This window comes from Bison bison, unplaced genomic scaffold (genome assembly GCF_000754665.1).
Source record: "Bison bison bison isolate TAMUID 2011002044 unplaced genomic scaffold, Bison_UMD1.0 scf7180017864144, whole genome shotgun sequence".
Taxonomy (NCBI): Eukaryota; Metazoa; Chordata; class Mammalia; order Artiodactyla; family Bovidae; genus Bison; species Bison bison.
In genome coordinates, this window is record NW_011494716.1 from 1,102,231 (window position 1) to 1,119,966 (window position 17,736).

The following is a 17,736-nucleotide window of genomic DNA, read 5'->3' on the forward strand; positions in this document are numbered from 1 at the left end:
CATGACCACAGGAAAAATCATAGCCTTGACTAGACGGACCTTTGTTGGCAAAGTAATGTCTCTGCTTTTGAATATGCTATCTAGGTTGGTCATAACTTTCCTTCCAAGGAGTAAGCGTCTTTTAATTTCATGGCTGCAGTCACCATCTGCAATGATTTTGGAGCCCCCAAAAATAAAGTCTGACACTGTTTCCACTGTTTGCCCATCTATTTCCCATGAAGTGATGGGACCAGATGCCATGATCTTCATTTTCTGAATGTTGAGCTTTAAGCCCACTTTCTCACTCTCCACTTTCATTATTAGAGGTTCATTTTACTCAGTATACAGAGATGAGGGGCCTTACATAAATTAGGAGTAGTTATAAAACAAAATTTGCTGAGAGTTGTACAGAACTCCAAGATGGATAGGTTTTTATAGTCCTCTTGTCATGTAACAGTGACACTCCCTGTTCAGCTCAGCACAGAGAGGCAGAGCCTCAGCAGCGGGGGAGGTGTGGGGCAGCCCAGATGGGAGACAGTTCCATATCGGCAACTTGACCAAATGAGGGAATATATTAAAGATGCGGGAGCCAAGGTTCTCACCATTGGAGACGGGGTTACTGATATGGAAAGGGAAAAAATTAGAGCAAACCCTGAAATAGGTGTTGATTGACAGTTAAATGCATTTCAATATAGACAGATAGTTATGGGAATGAATCTTATGTACACATACCTTATGTATGACATATAATGTACATAGGCATGCATACCCACACGCGCATTCATGTTTCTTAGCCCCAAGGACACCTAGCCCCCAGATCTTGGTTTCTAAATGCCATTGGGCTCTAAAGGGAAGCAGGGCTCTTGGGAGAAATGACTGATTCCAGAGCTGGGAGAAGAAAATACAAGGTCTTCTTCTGCCAGAAAGCACGAAATACTCAAAGAATGTGAAAGGGACACAGAAGCCAGCCTGAATGAGCTTCCCCCAGCCACATCAGAGACAGGTTAAGTGTCAAAATAAATACAGTAATGGATTGTAGACCGTTGGATGAGTGCTCACAGGTATAAAAGGTAAATGAATACATTGCAAACTGATGAAAAGCAGATTTTTACATGGTTTCAAAGTAGCTCCCTATAAGATACTCATTAATTAAGAAGAGAGTGATATATGAGTAGCTTGACAGACATTCCCTTAATCCAACGATCAGGGTGAACATCTTCCATGATGGAGCAGGTCAGAATAATGCGTGCCTGTTGAAAGGCAGGGGGCGGTGATAATCTGCGCTGTTCTGCTAAGGGTGCATCATCTGAAGCTAATTAGATGAAGGCAGGTTGAGGGGCATTCTGAAGTGCCCTGGCCCCTATTCTTCAGCAGTGGAAAGGCCCTGAACTTCCAGGAGAGGCTGAGGAGCTGTCCAGACCCAAGGAGACCAGGTAGACCTGGTGACTGAATGAATGCCCAGGGTCACTCCTGTCTGCTATTGAGGCCTTCAGTGGGTTGTGGGTTGGATGAGGTTGTGCGTCAGGGTTCGTCTTCTGTCTGGATGTATAGGAGGAAGTCCTTATTGCAGGAAATACACATTAAAGTATTTAGAAGTGATGGAGCATCATGTCAGCGGCTCACTCTCATCTAAGTCAGGGAAAAATGCTTTGTATTATACTTGAGCTCTTTGTAAGTTTGTAATTGTTAATATAAAGCAAAATTTTAATGATAATATTTTTGTGCTTGTGAGTGTTCTGGCTGAATCAAGTTAGCATGGCATAAATGTGCTTTTTCTACTAAGTGCATTAACAATGAGGGCGGCCTGTTGAGGCTGCCGAATGAGGGCACAGTTCATTTCTTGGTGAAAATCTCTTAAGGTGTCTTTTCATTGTTGGAAAATATCCATAATATTTGATAATTCAAAAAAAATGAAACAACCTGGAAACTTAAAAGGGATTATAAAATATAGGCCATTTATTTTAAGAAGAGCCTTTTTAAAAAATATGTATTTATCTGGCTGAGCTGGGTCTTAGTTGCAGCATGTGGGATCTAGTCCCCTGACCAGGAATCGAACCTGGGCCTCCTGCATTGGGAGCAAAGAGTCTCAGCCACTGGACGACCAGGAACGTCCCAGAACCTTTTAAAAAACTTTACTTTTGAGGTCAGATAGATGATTCACTAGGTTTTAATCTGACTGATTTACAGAAGTGTTGCCATTAGCTTGAGTAGTTTGTTCAAAACGGAGACCCACTTTGTCTTCCTCTGAGAGTAAACTCGGATCCCTGCTTGGGCTTTGTGAGTACCTTCAACAAGTTAGTGGCATGAGATTCGTCTTCATGAAGGCACCTTGGAAATGGTTAGTGAAGTTAGACAAAAAAAATTAAGCCATAAATTATCAATGAAAGTGACGCTTCCAAGTGTGTGCCGACTCTTGAGAGTCGTGGAATGTGTCTAGTCTCCTTAGGCAGTTTCTCTGGACCACATAGCATTTCAGGGGCCTGCAGGTAAACAGACTATGCTATGCGAAGTCGCTTCAGTCGTGTCCGACTGTGTGACCCCACAGACGGCAGCCCACCAGGCTCCTCCGTCCATGGGATTTGCTAGGCAAGAATACTGGAGTGGGTTGCCATTGCCTTCTCCGGTAAACAGACCACACGTGTAAATTCTAAGGAGATCAAACCAGTCAATTCTAAAGGAAATCAACCCTGAATTAGAAGTAGTGATGCTGAAGCTGAAGCTCCAGTACTTTGGCCACCTGATGGGAAGAGCCAACTGATTGGAAAAGACCCTGATGCTGGGAAAGATGGAAAGCAAAAGAAGGGGGTGGCAGAGGATGATATGGTTGGATGGCATTATTAACTCAATGGACATGAATCTGAGCAAACTCCAGGGAAGTGAAGCTAAGATAAAGCTTGTTTGTGCATCTGTTCTGTAAGTCAGTTCTTTGTAGCTTGGGAGAAGCCTGAACCAGGTAGATGAAGGCGGACCATCACCTGCAGGTGAGGTGTAACCATCTCAACAGGTGAGCCGACAGGTCTCAGGCTCTGCGTAGGATACTTTCCTACGCAGGATTCTTTCCACCTGCATTCGTTTCCCTGGGCAGAAACACCTTCTCATGGAAGAAAAATGGATACTTTTTTTCCTGGGCCTCTGTGATGTTCCTCCTGGAAATAGTGGGTTAAGTGAGCGATGGCTTGGGGGAGGGTTTGATCTGTTTGCTTCCCTTTGTTTCTGTTTCCCGAGGTCTTGCTGGGCCTGAGGAGTTGAGAAGCCCCTCTCTTTCAGAGTCGGGTCGAGGTCCTTTACTGGACCTTGTCTCCTTCATTTCCTGTTAAATGTAGGCACAGGTTCAGAAGACAAAAGACCTGCTCAATAATGTGGCCTCTGACGAAGCTAACTTAGAAGCCAAAATCGAAAAGAGGAAATTAGAGCTGGAAAGAAATCGGAAGCGACTGCAGACTCTGCAGAGCGTCAGGTAGGTGTGAACACCGGGGCGTGAGTGGAGGGCTGCCCCTGGAAGTCGGAGCAGACCGAGGGAGTGTGCGGCCAGTGGCGTTAGCCTTTCAGGCCGTGGGACGCCTCTGCTGCAGAATGTACGTGTGTCTCTTGTTCCAACAAGCACACCGTTGGGCTCCGTCTGTTGACTGCTTTCGGTATGTCTGGAAAACTGCTTTATTCTTGAACCCCCACTTCTAGCCTTTTAGCTTCTTGGAATGCAAGGCAAAGTAAGTAAATCCAGGTGGTGGAAGTTGTTATACGAGGCCTGGCTCCCCAGACCCGTGTCCTGCCATAAATTAGGTGGGAATAGAAACTCTCTTGCTTCTTGGTTGGAGTTGGATTTAGAGCTTTATAATTCCTCACTGGTAATTCATCTTCTTCCCTTTCCAGCATGCGCCTCACATTTTCTTGGGGTTCACTCTCTCTTGCCCCCACCTCTTTCTTTTTCTCTGCCTCCCTCCCTGCTTCCATCTCCCCTTCTCCCTCCCTCCCAACCCCCGCAGCTCTGTATCTGCTTTTCCTTGCTCTGCCCTGTTGCTCTTCGTCCCTTTTCATTCTTCCATTATTTTTCTCTGTCCTTCCTCCTCTGTCCAGCTGCTGTGTCCACTCTGAACATGCCTTGCTTGTTTGGGACACTGGTACCTGGCCTGCACTCTGGCTGCTGTCCTGAGACCTGCGGGCAGGCAGCGCCTAGGAAGAGCAGACAGTAGCCCAGAGAGCATCAGGCTTCCTCCTCCTCAAGGGCACACCCCGGCCCCTTCCGCCTCTGGAATCAGGGTCACTGGATAGATTTGTCTCATTAAAAAATTCTGCCTTTCAAGTTTAAATTCAATTTTGTTAAGCCTCAGATCTTTTTAATGGAAAAATTTCTGTTTTCCTCTACTCCAAGAGATTTTGAATTATTTTTCTAGTTTATCTGTTCATTGTTTTAAAAGAAGAGAGGTTTCTCTTTAAGATCAACAATAGAAAATAGAAAATTCAGCAAACCAGTTTAAACATTTTTTTAAAAGTTTTTAAAAAATTATTTTTATTATCTATTTGGGTGCAGCATGTGGGATCTTGAGTTGTGGCTTGTGGGATCTAGTTCGCTGACCAGGGACAGAACGCAGGTCTCCTGCATTGGGAGCAGGGAGTCTTAATAACCGGGAAGTCACTGTTTTTAAGTTTTTATATTTTGGTTTAATTAAAATTTGGCTTTAATTTGTAGCAACCTTTGTTTCTTTTTTTAGGGGACTGATTAAATTTTGGAACATGCAGACAGCAGAGTATTAAGCCCAGCTAAGTTAGTGCATGGGGCTTCTCAGGTGGCACCAGTGGTAAAGAACCCTCCTGTCAGTGCAGGAGACTAAGAGACAGGGGTTTGATCCCTGGGTCAGCAAGATCCCCTGGAGGAGGGCATGGCAACCCACTCCAGTATTCTTGCCTGGAGAATCCCATGGACAGAGGAGCCTGGCGAGCTACAGTCCATGCGGTGCAACGAGTCAGACACGCCTGAAGTGATTTAGCACACAAGATAATGCATACATTTAATTTATTGATTTTTAGAGATGTATCCAGTTTGTGATTATTTTTTAACTGTATTGAAGTCTGTGCCATACCAAATGAGAAAAAAAGGCCCTAGAGCTTCATCTGAGAGAACATTCTTAGTGTTTGTTAAAAAGGAGTCATTTCTGTATATACCTACGCACCAAAAAGTCTGGAAGGATGAACGTCAAATGTTAAGTGGTAACACCTAGTGATGAAATTAGGCATCATTTTAATTTTATTCTTAGTACTTTCAGGATATTTTTCTAGCTTTTACAAAGAACCCATCTTAATTTTTGATTAAATGTATCTTCCTTTTGTGGGGAGGAGAGAGAAAAGGAGAAATTAGCTTTTGTTACAAGAATGAAGAACCTCCCCCAGTTAAAGGCTTTCCAGAGAAAGCCAGGATGGAATCTGGGGCTCTGAATACCAATTTCAAGCTACTCTATGTTTGTGTATTGGTTAATCTTTCCTTTTTTTTTTTTCATTTTGTTGTTTTAGGCCAGCGTTTATGGATGAATATGAGAAGATTGAGGAGGAATTGCAGAAGCAGTATGAAATTTATCTCGAGAAGTTTCGGAATCTGGCTTATCTGGAGCAGCAGCTGGAGGATCATCACAGGATGGAGCAGGAGAGGTTTGAGGTGAGTGCTGAGTCCCTTCTGCACAGACCGTTGGTTCGGTTCCCGTGTGTTGCTTTGTACTTGTTGACTTGCCGGTTTATAAAGAGCATCATGAGAAAGAATATCGGATGAGTGTTTTTTCTCCCTGATCAGGCTCATGTGGTGCTTCTGTTTTCCTGGTTGTATAGCCTGGACTCAAAAGTTGTCAGGTTTTTGATGGCAGGTTTGGTCGGTCAGGGCTACAGACAGGGCCACCACGTGACCTGGGCAGTTGGTTATAACTGCAGGCTTAGAAATTCCTGGGCTGGCTTTAATGCTGCGTTGTCTTGAAATTCTTAATTCTTAACTGCATTTTATTTTGCACTGAGTCCCACAAATTATGTAATGCGTCCTGAGGACAGATCTAAAAACTTGCTTGGTTAATTCACTGGAAGATTTTCAAGCCCTCGTTAATTGAATCATCCAGACTGGCTTTTCAGAAACTGCTTTATAAAGCATTGTAGTTTATTGTGGGAAAGAGGTATGACCTTGAACCTGACCAGTTGTTTTACAGGTTCCTCTCATCCCAGTGTGTAAAGTCATTTACGAAAGAGTATTTCAGGTCCTAGCATCAGTTGATAAATATGGAATCAGAACTAAGGAAGTTGGATTGCTGTCATTTTGAATTGTCCTTATCCCCTAAGAATATTTCTCCTTAACCCAAGAATCGTCGTTTGAAATTTATGTTCACTGTGACACTGGTCTGCAACCTCCCTTTCCCCTGCTGTCCTTGACAACTTTTGGTGTAAAGGTCATCCTTGCCTTCTTACAAACCTGGACATTTGAATTAGGTGATGCTGCTTCGTTGTCCAGGAGAGCTGGCTGTGAGTGGCTTATCACCTTCATCTGGACACGTTTATCTGGACAGGGAACCTGTTGCCACTCTTGCTTACGGCAGAGGCAGGAGTGGGGGACCCAGGACAGGCACATTTTGAGGGCAGTGAAAAGCCCCTGGGGTTCTGGAAATCTTAAACACTGAGCATCTGGGAAAGAGCAGTAAAGAGACAGTGAAAATAAGCTGACCATTTTGTTCTGTTTCTGGGCCACCCTGGGCTTGGAAAACGTAAGGAAGAACATGCCTCGGGATGCGAGAGGGCAGCTGGGGTGACTTCTGAGGGGCCCCTCCCTGCCCACTGTCCTTTCGGCAGCACCTGCCGGCTCACACCTGCTCCTGGGCTTCTGGTTCCTGGTCCCTCAGAATATCTCATCGTGGAACACTGCTTCCTTTGTAATGTTTAGAACAACAGCACCTTTTTTAAAGCCGATTTCCTCTCCCATTTTCTCTTGAGAATAATCAGGGTCACATTTTATAACCCAACTCAAGTATTGGCTTTTTAAAAAAATATCCTAGGAATTAAGATGAGTCTGTCTTTCTTTCTTTTCCTGTTTGATCACTTCCACCAGTTAGCACCTCTCAGGGCTAGAATTGTGCAGGGAAGGAAAATGGTAAATCCCTGCTTTATTTTATTAGCAAAAGGCCCAGAGCTGATGCATCCGTTTCTGTGTCCACGTCCCACGCCAGCATGGGTGGCAGACGTTTCATTGTGTTGTTGCTTTTCTTCAGAGGCAGTTAGGTGTGATGGAAGGAGCGTGGGTTTGGAGGCCGGTCAGGCCCATCTTGGCCAAATGTGTCCTTGCTGGGAGCCCCCCACTTTGATCCGGCTCCTGGGGTGATGACGGAGAAGGGGTATCAGGTTTCCTCCTCCCCTTCCTGGAGCTCAGTCTTCTCTGCTTTTGCATCACAAGTCTAGCAGTACTCACATGGCAAAGAAGGATAAAACAGTCCAAAAGGGTCCTTTCTCCTGGCTCTTGTTTGTCCTGCTCCACAGGAAACTGAGAACACTCTCCGTCTGATGCAAAACAAGCTCAAGGAGGAAGGAAAACGTCTGCTCAAGAGTGGAGGTAAGTCCACACGTTTAAACAGATGTGCTTTTTCTGGACTAGTGTTTTCAGCCTTGGAAAACTTAACACGCACATTTTATTTTTTTAAAAGGTGATTTTCTCACAACTTTTTTATCAGTAGTATTTTGATTCAGGAGCTTGAGAGAGAGTGTTGTGTTAAAAATTACATACCATTTAAAAGCACGTCTGGTTTTCATGCCAACTGAAATCTTATTTTCCCCTATTTAAATGATAGTTATTAGTTAGAGTTATATACAACTATAGAAGAAATCTTGTTTTCAGCAGTCTGTAGGGTTCCTTATTTTAGGGCAAACTGAGGGGCAGCAAGTATTGTGATGGGGTACAAGTGCATCTTCTTGAAGGTAGTCCCCCACCACACCCCCAGAACGTGTCCCCCCAAAGTTCAGTCCTTTGTCTAGGCTCTCACCTACAGAGAAATGGGGGCGACCTACATGTAAGACCTAGATCCTGGGAAGGAGTCTTCCCCGAGGCTGGTCAGCCCACTTCATCCACAGACTTCACCAGGGTGTCAGGTCAGCCCTGGGCGCAGTAGCAGCACCCGGTCGTCATGTGGGGTTGGTGGCTGCGTCTCCGAGACTCTCTGCTCGCTTGTTTCTCTCTTCTTGTGATGGTTTCTCTCGCGTGCTCGCGGGAGGTGTCCCCGGGACCGCAGGTCTGCGTGCTCTCTTGCTCTGTGTCTTTTCCTTCCGTACCTCTTTGCTGTTATACTTGTTCTCTGGCTCTCTCTCCTGAATCTTAGGCAACTTTGTCTGGAAGGAGTGTAGGGACTGCTGGGGAATCCTATAGGGGTGAGCTTAGAAAATTCCCTGGGCCTCTCTAGCCAAAGCAGCCGCTCACCTTTATGGTTCCAGGTCAGCCAGGAGTGCCTGACGCGGCCCTCGGTGATAAGCCTGCCTGGAGTGTGTCCCCCTCCGAGAGGCCCGGCACAGGTAAGAGCCTGGTTCCCCTACATCCCGCTGTGCCCTGGACTGCACGTTGAGACCTTTCTCACTGAGCCTGCTTTATTCTTCTTAACTCAGACCTTAAGTTTGTGATCCATAGGTTTGGGATCTTCTGAAAGAGATTCTCATGCGTATGTGTGATTTAGTGTTTCTGGAAAAGTAATTTTCAGTTTAAACCAGCCTAATGAAGGGTAATGCTTAATTAGCTTGCGGTGAGCAAATAAGTTAGGAAAATAACTTATGAAGCACCATTCTCAGTTCTGCTCATCCTGAGCTACTTAAGCTTCCCCGTCTGTCTTTGCTTTTCTACACATATGGGAACCTGGCCACAGTGGAAAGTGAAGGCGTTAGTCACTCAGTCGTATCCAGCTCTTTGCAACCCCATGGACTGTAGCCTGGCAGGCTCCTCCATCCATGGAATTCTCCAGGCAAGAGTACTGGAGTGAGTAGCCCTTCCCTTCTCCGGGGATCTTCCTGACCCGGGGATTGAACCCAGGTTTCCTGCACTGGAGGTGGGTTCTGTACCATCTGAGCCACCAGGGGTATAAATGAGGAGAGGTAGAAAGGAAGACCTCCTGAACTGTTATCTGTGAAAAAGTCCTCTGAACAGAACAATCTAATAGTACATAGACTTGAATTGGAGGTGAGGATGAGCAAAATCCAAGATCTGGAAGAGATCATTTTGTTCAGGCTACCCTGTGGGTGGCTGATTTAACCCAGCAAAGCATTATTGAGTAGAGGTTCTGGGTGCTGAGGACATTTCAGTGGACAGTAAATGGGGATGCTTGCCTTAAATGAATTGACGGGCTGGTGACATGCTTGGGGACAAACAAGCAAGCTGTTTGTGGAAGGTGAAAAATGCCAATGTGGGGAAGTGGAGCAGGTCAGGACGTAGGGAGGGGGTCATGGATTGCAGTTGTAAAGAGGAGTCAGGGGAGATCATGAGGAGACTGTTTAAGCAAAGATTAAATCTGAGGAGCTGGGAAGATGGGAGCTACCAGAGAGGGAAAATCCAGAAAGGCTGGTAACCAGGGCCTAGGGTCAAGGGTGAGTTTCACTGAGCAAGGAAGCGTATGAACACACAGGGCTCAAGCTGAGGCACTTTGATGAGCTGGAAGGTGGGTCGTATGCTTGAGGGCTCACATCCAATGGAGACTGTTTTCTCTGTTAAGCAATGAGTGAAGTCACCTCAGGTTTGGCTTTGGGGTTTGGATTGAGGGGTTTGAGGAAGATAAAGGCTGAGTAATTAGAGATGGAAAAGTGCCACTGGCCCCAGAGATTAAAAAGACTAAGTACTTTGTTCAGATGCCCGGTAATAAAAGTCAGAGGTGACTCTTCATCTCCCCACCAGCGTCTTAAACCTTGTTGCTGGCGGTTAAGTGTCTAACTGCATCCTCTGTAGAATTCAGGCACTGTAGCATTAGGACTGAAGGCCGCCTCTGACTTTATAAAATGACCCAGGAATGTCTTAAACGCAACTGAGTAGCCCTGTCATGGAGTGGAGAGCAGATATTCACGCATGGTGCGCACACTTCCAGGGTCCTGCTGCATCAGCTGTTGCCCCAGCGCCCAGAGATGGAGGAGGCGCCTAGGGAGCTCCCTGTCTCGAAGCCCTGGGTGTTCCTGGCCACGAGCTGGTGTTCTTGAGCGCTTGAAATGTGGCTAGGCCAAATTGAGATGCACTGTTTGTAGCAAATACACACCAGATTTTGAAGACTTGATATAAAAGGAAAGTAAAATTACTCATTAACGTTTTTTTATGTTGGTTACTTATTGAAATGACGTTTTAGGTATATTGGGTTAAATAGAACATTATTGAAATTAATTCACCTGTTCCTTTTGCTTTAATATACTTGTAAATTTTAAATTGCATCTGGGGCTGGCATATTTCTGTTGGACAGTGCTTATCTAAAAGAAACCTATAAAAAAAACTGCCTGTAGTTTAATCACTGGGGTTTTGAGTTTCTCTGAAATAGCTAATGAAATGGAGCATCTTTTTGTCTGCTTTTGGCTGTGTATCTTCTGTGTATCTTCTTTGGGGAGATCTATTCTCGACTTCACACATTTTTTAATTGGGTTATCTTTTTTTTTGATTTTTATTTATTTATTTGGCTGCACTGGGTCTTGATTGTGGCACGTGGGATCTAGTTCCCTGACCAGGGATTGAACCCAGGTCCCTTACATTAGGAGCACTGAGTCTTAATCACTGGACTACCAGGGAAGTCCCTGGGTGGTCTTTTTACTGTGGAGTTATATGTCTAGATAGCAGACCCGTATGTGATTTGCGAGTATTTTCTGTCATTCACCTTCTAGATGCTGTCCTTTGTTGTTACAGAGTTTTGATCAAGTTCAGTTTATTAATTTTTTTTCTTTTATTGCTGTGCTTTTAGTGGCATGTTTGAGAAACCGCCGAATTCCAGGTCACCGGGATTTACCCATGTGTTTTTTTCCTAGGTGTTCTATCATTTTAATTCTTACGTTTAGATCTCTGACCCATTTCAGGCTAATCCTTTGTGTGTGGTGTGAGGTAGGGGTCCAGCTTCATTCTTTTGCACGTGGCTGTCTACTTGTCCCAGCAGCAAGTCTGTTCTTTCCCTGGTGAATCTTCCCAACACACTTGTTGGCTGTACTCATATTACTGTGTCGCTGACAGCTCGACTTCAGTGACTTTTGTGTTAGCACTATTAACTTTACGTGTTTGACCCTCAGTCCGTTGCTGCGAGTTGTCAGAAGAAATCATACTGAGTCTGAGGTACTTGTTTTAATGTTGGGTTAAAATTCATGGTTTCGTTTGCTTTGTATTGCATGGGGTGAAGACTTAAGGTCAAATTTTTTCTGGAGGAAGTAAAAAGTGAACTAATCTGAAGAGTGATTTCACTTTATGGTCATTAATTTGTATTCATATCTAATCCCATTCTCTGTAATGGCTTTTGTAAGGGGGTAGTTTTTGGATCGATTGTGCTGAGGTCCTCTCAGGATGCTCTTACTGACACTTTCTACAGCTGCTGGCTCTGGCCTCCGTGCTGTAGAGCACAGCACTTTCCTCCAGGGTGGATGGAAGAAGAGCGTTTCCTCAGAGCCCACCCAGATGCAGCTGCCGCGTCATCACTCTCTACAGCAGGGCCTAATAAACAAAGCATTATCACAGATGAACAGTGACTCTACTTCCAAAATGTCTTAAGAATCAGTGATCAGAACAACAACTGCATTCTTCCAGTTCCATCCTTCTGAAACCTCTGCCACTCTGGGCACAAAAAAGTGGCTGGACAGTGATGTCTTTTCCTCCCCACTGTGGAGACTCCTGTAGGTTTACAGGAAATGTTCGACCGGCACAAGACTCCAGAGGGGTGTTTAGGAAATTCATGTGAAAGGCTGTTGCATTGAGAACCACCTCTCTTTATCTTTGTAATGAATTTTCTCCAGTTAAGAATATCACGGGCCCCAGTTTTCATTGCCAGTTACCAGGCAGTCGTTTGTCCCGGACAGCCACTCAGGCCCTTCCTGGCTTGCCTCCAGGCTTGTCTTGCTGAACAGAGAATGGTTCCCCCCCACCCTCAAACTAACGAAGAACTTCCAACTCCCTTGACAGCTGGCTGTCAGTGTTTTAGTTTTACATGCCGGAATAGTGTTTCTGATATAACTGACCCACTTTTTTCTTGTTTCGGAAAACTGTTTTTTAAAAAATCTAGCCTATCCTTGTCTGCATGAACCCTTCCCTAAGGAGCTATAGGACATTCCCAAGAGACTGGTAGAATCAGATGCATCCCAGGAAAAGCTGAGCAGCACAGATGGCTCTTCACAGGAGCCTCACTGGACAGGGGCTGTTCTGGAGGGAGTGATGGAGCTGCCCTTTCGTTTTGCCTCCTTGTGTCCCTGCCAGGTAACGGTGACTCTGACATTGACATCCAGGAGGACGATGAATCCGACAGCGAACTGGAAGAGAGGCGGCTGTCCCAGCTGCGCACGGCCATGGAGGTGCTCACGCAAGGTAGCCCAGCCTCGCTTGCTCACCCCCTGCCCCACCCCCGGGCCCAGGAAACCGCAGCCCGACTGCCATCAGGGCTGCTGGGTTTCCAGGCCCGTAAGCACCCTGCTCTGTTGTTAATCGGGATTTTGCTCTTAACCTGCCTAGGGGTCATCTTTGCTGCTGATACTCTTACCTTTGGCCCCAAGAAGAGTCAGGCTTGTAGTTTGGTGCTTCTCACAGAGGTCATGGAACATACTGCCTCCACCAAGGAGCTGAATTCTTTCCTTTTTGGGTCCAAACTGGTCTCAGTGCAGTTACGTCCTTTATGCTCAGAGAATTAATGTACAGATAAGGGACCTATGTGAGCATCTCTGCTGTTAAAACCTGTTTTTAGTTTCTGCCTTCTCACTGCAAAAGACTCAAGCAGTAAAATAACATGGAGTGAATGTGGGTGCTTCTCTGGGGCCTTCCTCATGTCCCACTCCTACCGTACAGGGGTTGTGGCTTGGGGCTGGGTCCTTCTAAATTGCCTTTCTGCACATGCAAACACACATAAGTGTACACATCACACACATACACACATCACTGGGGGCCCTTCTCAGCCTTCAGGGGAGTGCAGCTCTCTGCCTCTACGTGGGAAGGGTGGCTCTTGAGTTTTTGCAGAAGTCACACTTAGATGACATTGACTTCCAGAGGAGGAGTGGAGAACCACTTTGGTAATGATGCTGTTTTGAAGGATAAGTTAGAGTGATACTAACTTTTGTTTTTACTTTTCGAAGCCCAGATATGGATCCCAGTACAAGTGACCCTGGCCCACAAAGCGAGAACTTATCTCTTCAGCAGAGAGCACACACCTCCATGTATTCTAGTGACAGGGTTCAGTGATTTTATTTCTTCCCCTGGGACATTTATAGGATGCATGTTTATTTTTCCCATCCATGACTCATGCTCAGATTTCATGGCCTTATTCCTCTTTTCCGAAGTGGAAATGCAGAAGATCTGTTACTGGTACACTTCTGAGTAGCTGGCTGCTCCCTAGGTCAACTTTTTAGTGTGAATTCTTCTTCCCACTTTCCTAAAGGAAAGCAGATCTTGGTGCCCACTTCCTGCCTTGTCTCACAGGTTCTCATGCTCTCTTCACACTTCTCTTTTTCTCAGGACAGCCCAGCAAGCACGTCGTGGGCACGATGCAGGGTGGAGACACGGATGATGACGTGAGTCCTGACCAGCCCCTTGAGCAGCCCTGGTCTCGGTGGTCCTGGGCCAGCTAGGTCCTGGACTCGGTGGACCAAGGAGCTGAGTGCATCTCACCAGTGTAGTATAAAGAGCTGCTTCTCAACCTGGCACGTTGCTGGGTCTGTGGCAGAGCTTGGCCTCCCAGGGAGCTGACCTCTCGTCTTTGCTTGTTGATGGCTCATTTCTTTTCTTTTCAAATGAACATGCTTGCCCTACTTTGGTTTTTTCCTTCTCATTGTTCTTTCCATTCTTGCTTTCCAAAGATGGAAGCAGCACCAGCTTTCTTAGGTAAATGCAAGACTTCCAGCTCCAAGAAGCAGGTTGGTTTTCTTTTTCGCCTCATCCATTTGTGTGTGTGAGAGCTGCTAAGGGCCAGCAGAGACCTCCCCCAAGAGTGATGCCTGGTGTCCAGGGCAGGAAGCCACTTACGTGGTCTCCACACTGGGTGGTAGAGTTACCTAACGGTCCCTGTGTTAATGAGGAGGAGGGGGTGGATGCTGAGCCAAGAGACAGGAAGGGCCATCAGGCCTCTGAACCGTATCCTAGAGAAGAAGGGCTGCTGTTGAGGGCTGGGGTCAAGGCCAGCTCCATTCTTGGGAGGGGACATAGAAGGCAGGCTCTCCCGAGACCAGGGCCCAGAGAGGCTGTGACATGAGGCTGCTGGCGCCCTCAGCATTGTTGAATGAATAACTGTGGGCCAACGGAATGGGGTCCGGTTGTTGGGGCTGCACTGCTCTGGACCTGCTTCTTTGTTGAGTCCCTGGCAGGGCTGTGAGGCCCAAGAGGTGATTGGACTGATGGAGTCAGGGACCTTCTGTCCAGGTGAATGCCGCGTGTGTCTGGAGCCTGGCACCAGCACAGAGCCTAGACCGATATTCTACAAAAGATCCACTGATTGGGTCCCAGCAGTGTGGCCTGGGGAGCACCGACTGGCCCCCCTTCTTAGGATTTGCTTGATCTTTGGTATAGCTTTCTACTTTTCTGAGCGATCACCTTATTTGTAGTTTAAAGTCTCCTCTGTGCCTATTGCTGCTTGTTAACTTCAAGGAGGCTGTTTCCATGCAGCACCTTGGGTCTGTCCTTCACCCGTGCACTCATTCACTCGCCAGGTCCTTGTTGAGTGCTGGTTGTGTCCCAGGCACCGTTAGGGGTTGGGGAATTCAGGAGTGAACAGAACCAATCCCCTGCCTCCATGAGGCTTATATTCTAATGGTCATCAAGCAGATACATCAGGGGTCATCATGGTAAGAAAAATAAAGCAGATTCAGGGAAAAGAGGGACAGGGATGAGGGTTCTGACTGAGTGGGTAGGGGAGGGTTGTGCTTGGGAGGGGCTGTGAGGAATTGGGTGGAGGGCATTTGCAGGGGTCTGATTCAGAAGTGGGAGTGGCGGTAGCTGCAGATTGTTGAGAAGTGCTGTTTCTAAGGTTAGAGCCATCAGGTTTTGTTAATTGGACATGAAGTGTTAGAAATGCCCTGGTTGTGGCTTCGTTGGCTGAAAGTGTAGTTCTTACATTCCCAAGGCGGGCAGACCTCAGAACGGGGCCTGGAGAGCAGACAGGAGGTCTGGCTCGGTCATTCTGAGTCAGCCACCTGCTAGGTGTCCACATGCTAGTGCTGAGAAGCTAGTTGTATTCAGGTCTGGACTTAAGGTCTGAGCTGGAGACTGAATTTGGGGGAACCTCCCTAAGATCACCGTGAGGGGGACATGATTGCTTGGGGAGGGAAGTAGAGAGGAAGAGCAGAGGCCCGAGCCAACTCTGTATCACAGCAGTCAGGGAGGGAGAGCGGGTCTGCATCTTGACTAAGAAGATTCGAGAGTGAGGGGGGCAAGCACAGAAGAGGGTCTCAGGGGTCAAGAATGGAGAACTAATTACCTGTAGGATCTGAGTCCATTGACTGTTTCAGTCTTGGGGGCCTCAATGGGAGAGCGTGGCTGGAGGGTGCTGAGAGGGCAGAGAGCAGGGCCTGTGTGAGCTCAGGACTCGCTCAGGGATTTGCTGTGAGGCCACGGGAGAGCAGGGCTGAGCAGCTGCAGAGGAGGATGGGTTATGTGTTAGGGTGTTTTATGTTTTTAAACAGAGGGAAATTGTGCATTGGTGGGAATGGTCTGTATAGAGTGACCGACCATTCTGGTTTCCCCAGGGGTACAGGACCTGCACTTTGAGAAAGCTGGCTGAGTTAGTGACCCTTACCCAGATGATGAGAGAGAGAGAGCATGTTTCTTTTAGTTTGCTCCTTACACCCATTTCCTGAGTGGCTTTCCATCCAAAAGCCAAAGTAAGCCCCCCCGCCTGTCTCCAGGCCCCATCCTCCTGGCTGGCTGCTGCGACGGGGGCGCTGGGGAGGAGCTCTGGGGCTTGACGAGCAGATCCATGCTGCTCCTGAGACAGAAGCAGGAAAGCCACTTGCAGCACCAGCCTCAGTTCGCATGCTGGTGTTTCAGGACACGCTTACATATGTGTTACTGTCCCAGCCAGCGGTCTGTAGACCCTGGCCCTGTGCTTATGCCCCACACTCTGACTATTTCCTCTTCCAAGCTCTCCCTTCGCATAGGTTTTGCTGGTTATTCAGCTGCTAGTGAAACAGCAAGGTAGGGTCTCTGCTGACGTGACATCAGCAACCGGCGGGGCCACTCAGCTGTGCTCACCATCTCTCCCACAGGAAGACCTGGAGGACAGTGAGATTGACATGGAGGACGACGAAGACGACGATGACCTGGAGGATGAGAGCGTGGCACTCTCAGCGGCCAAGCCCAGTCGAAGAGGCCGGAAACCTGAGCCACTGGAGGAGAGTGACAGTGACTTCTGACCTTCGTGCCAAGGGACCTGGGCAGATGAAAACCCGCGGATTTGTAGGGAAAGGGGGAATTAAGGAGGCAGAAGAAAAGAGGCGTTTGTTGGATAAGCCAGCTGGATTTGTTAATGAAGCAAGGCCTGCTTCTGGTTTAGTTTCTTGGGTGTTGCTCACACATTCCAAAGCTTAAGAACTGGAGCCAGCCCCACAGAGGACTTTTTTTTTGCCTTTTCTATCTCCTAAAACTTGGGAGATGCATGTGTTCCTAGAGATTCACATCCACAGGGCAAAAGCTTTTGAGAAATAACAGCCAACAACATATAAGTCTTGGCTGTTAGGTTTGTCATACTTTTTCTCTAAAAGTCAGCGGGACCTTCCCAAACCTGGGGCTGAAACTGGGCACAGGCCTCATTTCCGGAACTGTAGGGCAGTCAGGACATTTATGTTGTATCAGCTTTTGAGTCTCGGCTTTAATTCACTCTGTAGTCTTATTTTCCTCCTTCTCTACGTTCACAATACCAAGCTTTAAATGTATTTTACTAACTAAAATTTTCTGAAAGAAAGTAGCTAATTCAGATGGAAACCAGCTTTGCTTGAAAATCAGGCAACAGAGAGATGCCCCAGGTCACGCATACTTCATTCTCTCTCAGAAGGCTGATGTTCCTCCTTAGGAAGGAGGAGATTAAGGGGAAAGTGTTGGTACGTATTCAGGTTTCTGACTTAAAAAAATAAACCATATTGAATTTAATAAAATAGCACTAGAAGAATTTCCCTTTTGTGAAGGAGGAGTGACAGGTATGTGGATTTTGCTTTGCTTTGGTTTTGTTAATACAGAGAACAAGCACAGAGGAGTTTTCGTTTACTTTTCAATTATAAAGTCGGAAGACTTGTGAAGTTTTTTATCTCAATAAATGTATTTTACACCATATTTTTATACTATTAAGTTTTATTTGAAAATATAATTATTCATTTGTACCTATAACATATAAATAACTTCTTCAAGAAAAATTCATGGATTATTACTGGACGTGTGAATTTTAGGAGACAGTGTGACAATTCTTTCTGTCTTTGCTTTTTTTTCTGTCTTTCCCTAAATTTTACATGAGATTACTCTTTTTTTTTTTGTAAACCTTCAGTGTTCAATTAATTCACCAGTAATTTAAGCTATGGGAGTAAGTGTGTTGGGAGTCATGTTGAACCTACTTGGAAGCCATGGCTTTTAAGCATAAG

At 46.3% G+C, this 17,736-nt stretch overlaps 1 protein-coding gene across 4 annotated transcripts in view; it reads left to right on the forward strand.

Annotated features, from left to right (window-relative positions):
- The window catches only part of CLUAP1 (clusterin associated protein 1), a 30,542-nt gene extending 13,108 nt beyond the window's left edge, over positions 1-17,434 (forward strand). For 2 of the 4 annotated variants that reach the window (XM_010840382.1, XM_010840385.1), the window contains 5 exons: positions 3,303-3,436; positions 5,485-5,626; positions 12,389-12,496; positions 13,634-13,689; positions 16,375-17,434. In XM_010840382.1, coding sequence (XP_010838684.1) covers positions 3,303-3,436; positions 5,485-5,626; positions 12,389-12,496; positions 13,634-13,689; positions 16,375-16,696 — 762 coding nt within the window. In that variant the 3' untranslated portion in view covers positions 16,697-17,434. Of the gene's footprint in view, positions 1-3,302; positions 3,437-5,484; positions 5,627-7,473; positions 7,547-8,418; positions 8,497-12,388; positions 12,497-13,633; positions 13,690-16,374 lie in introns of all 4 variants that reach the window. The other 2 variants (XM_010840383.1, XM_010840384.1) reach the window with 2 other exon arrangements.
- The last annotated feature ends 302 nt before the right edge of the window (positions 17,435-17,736 follow it).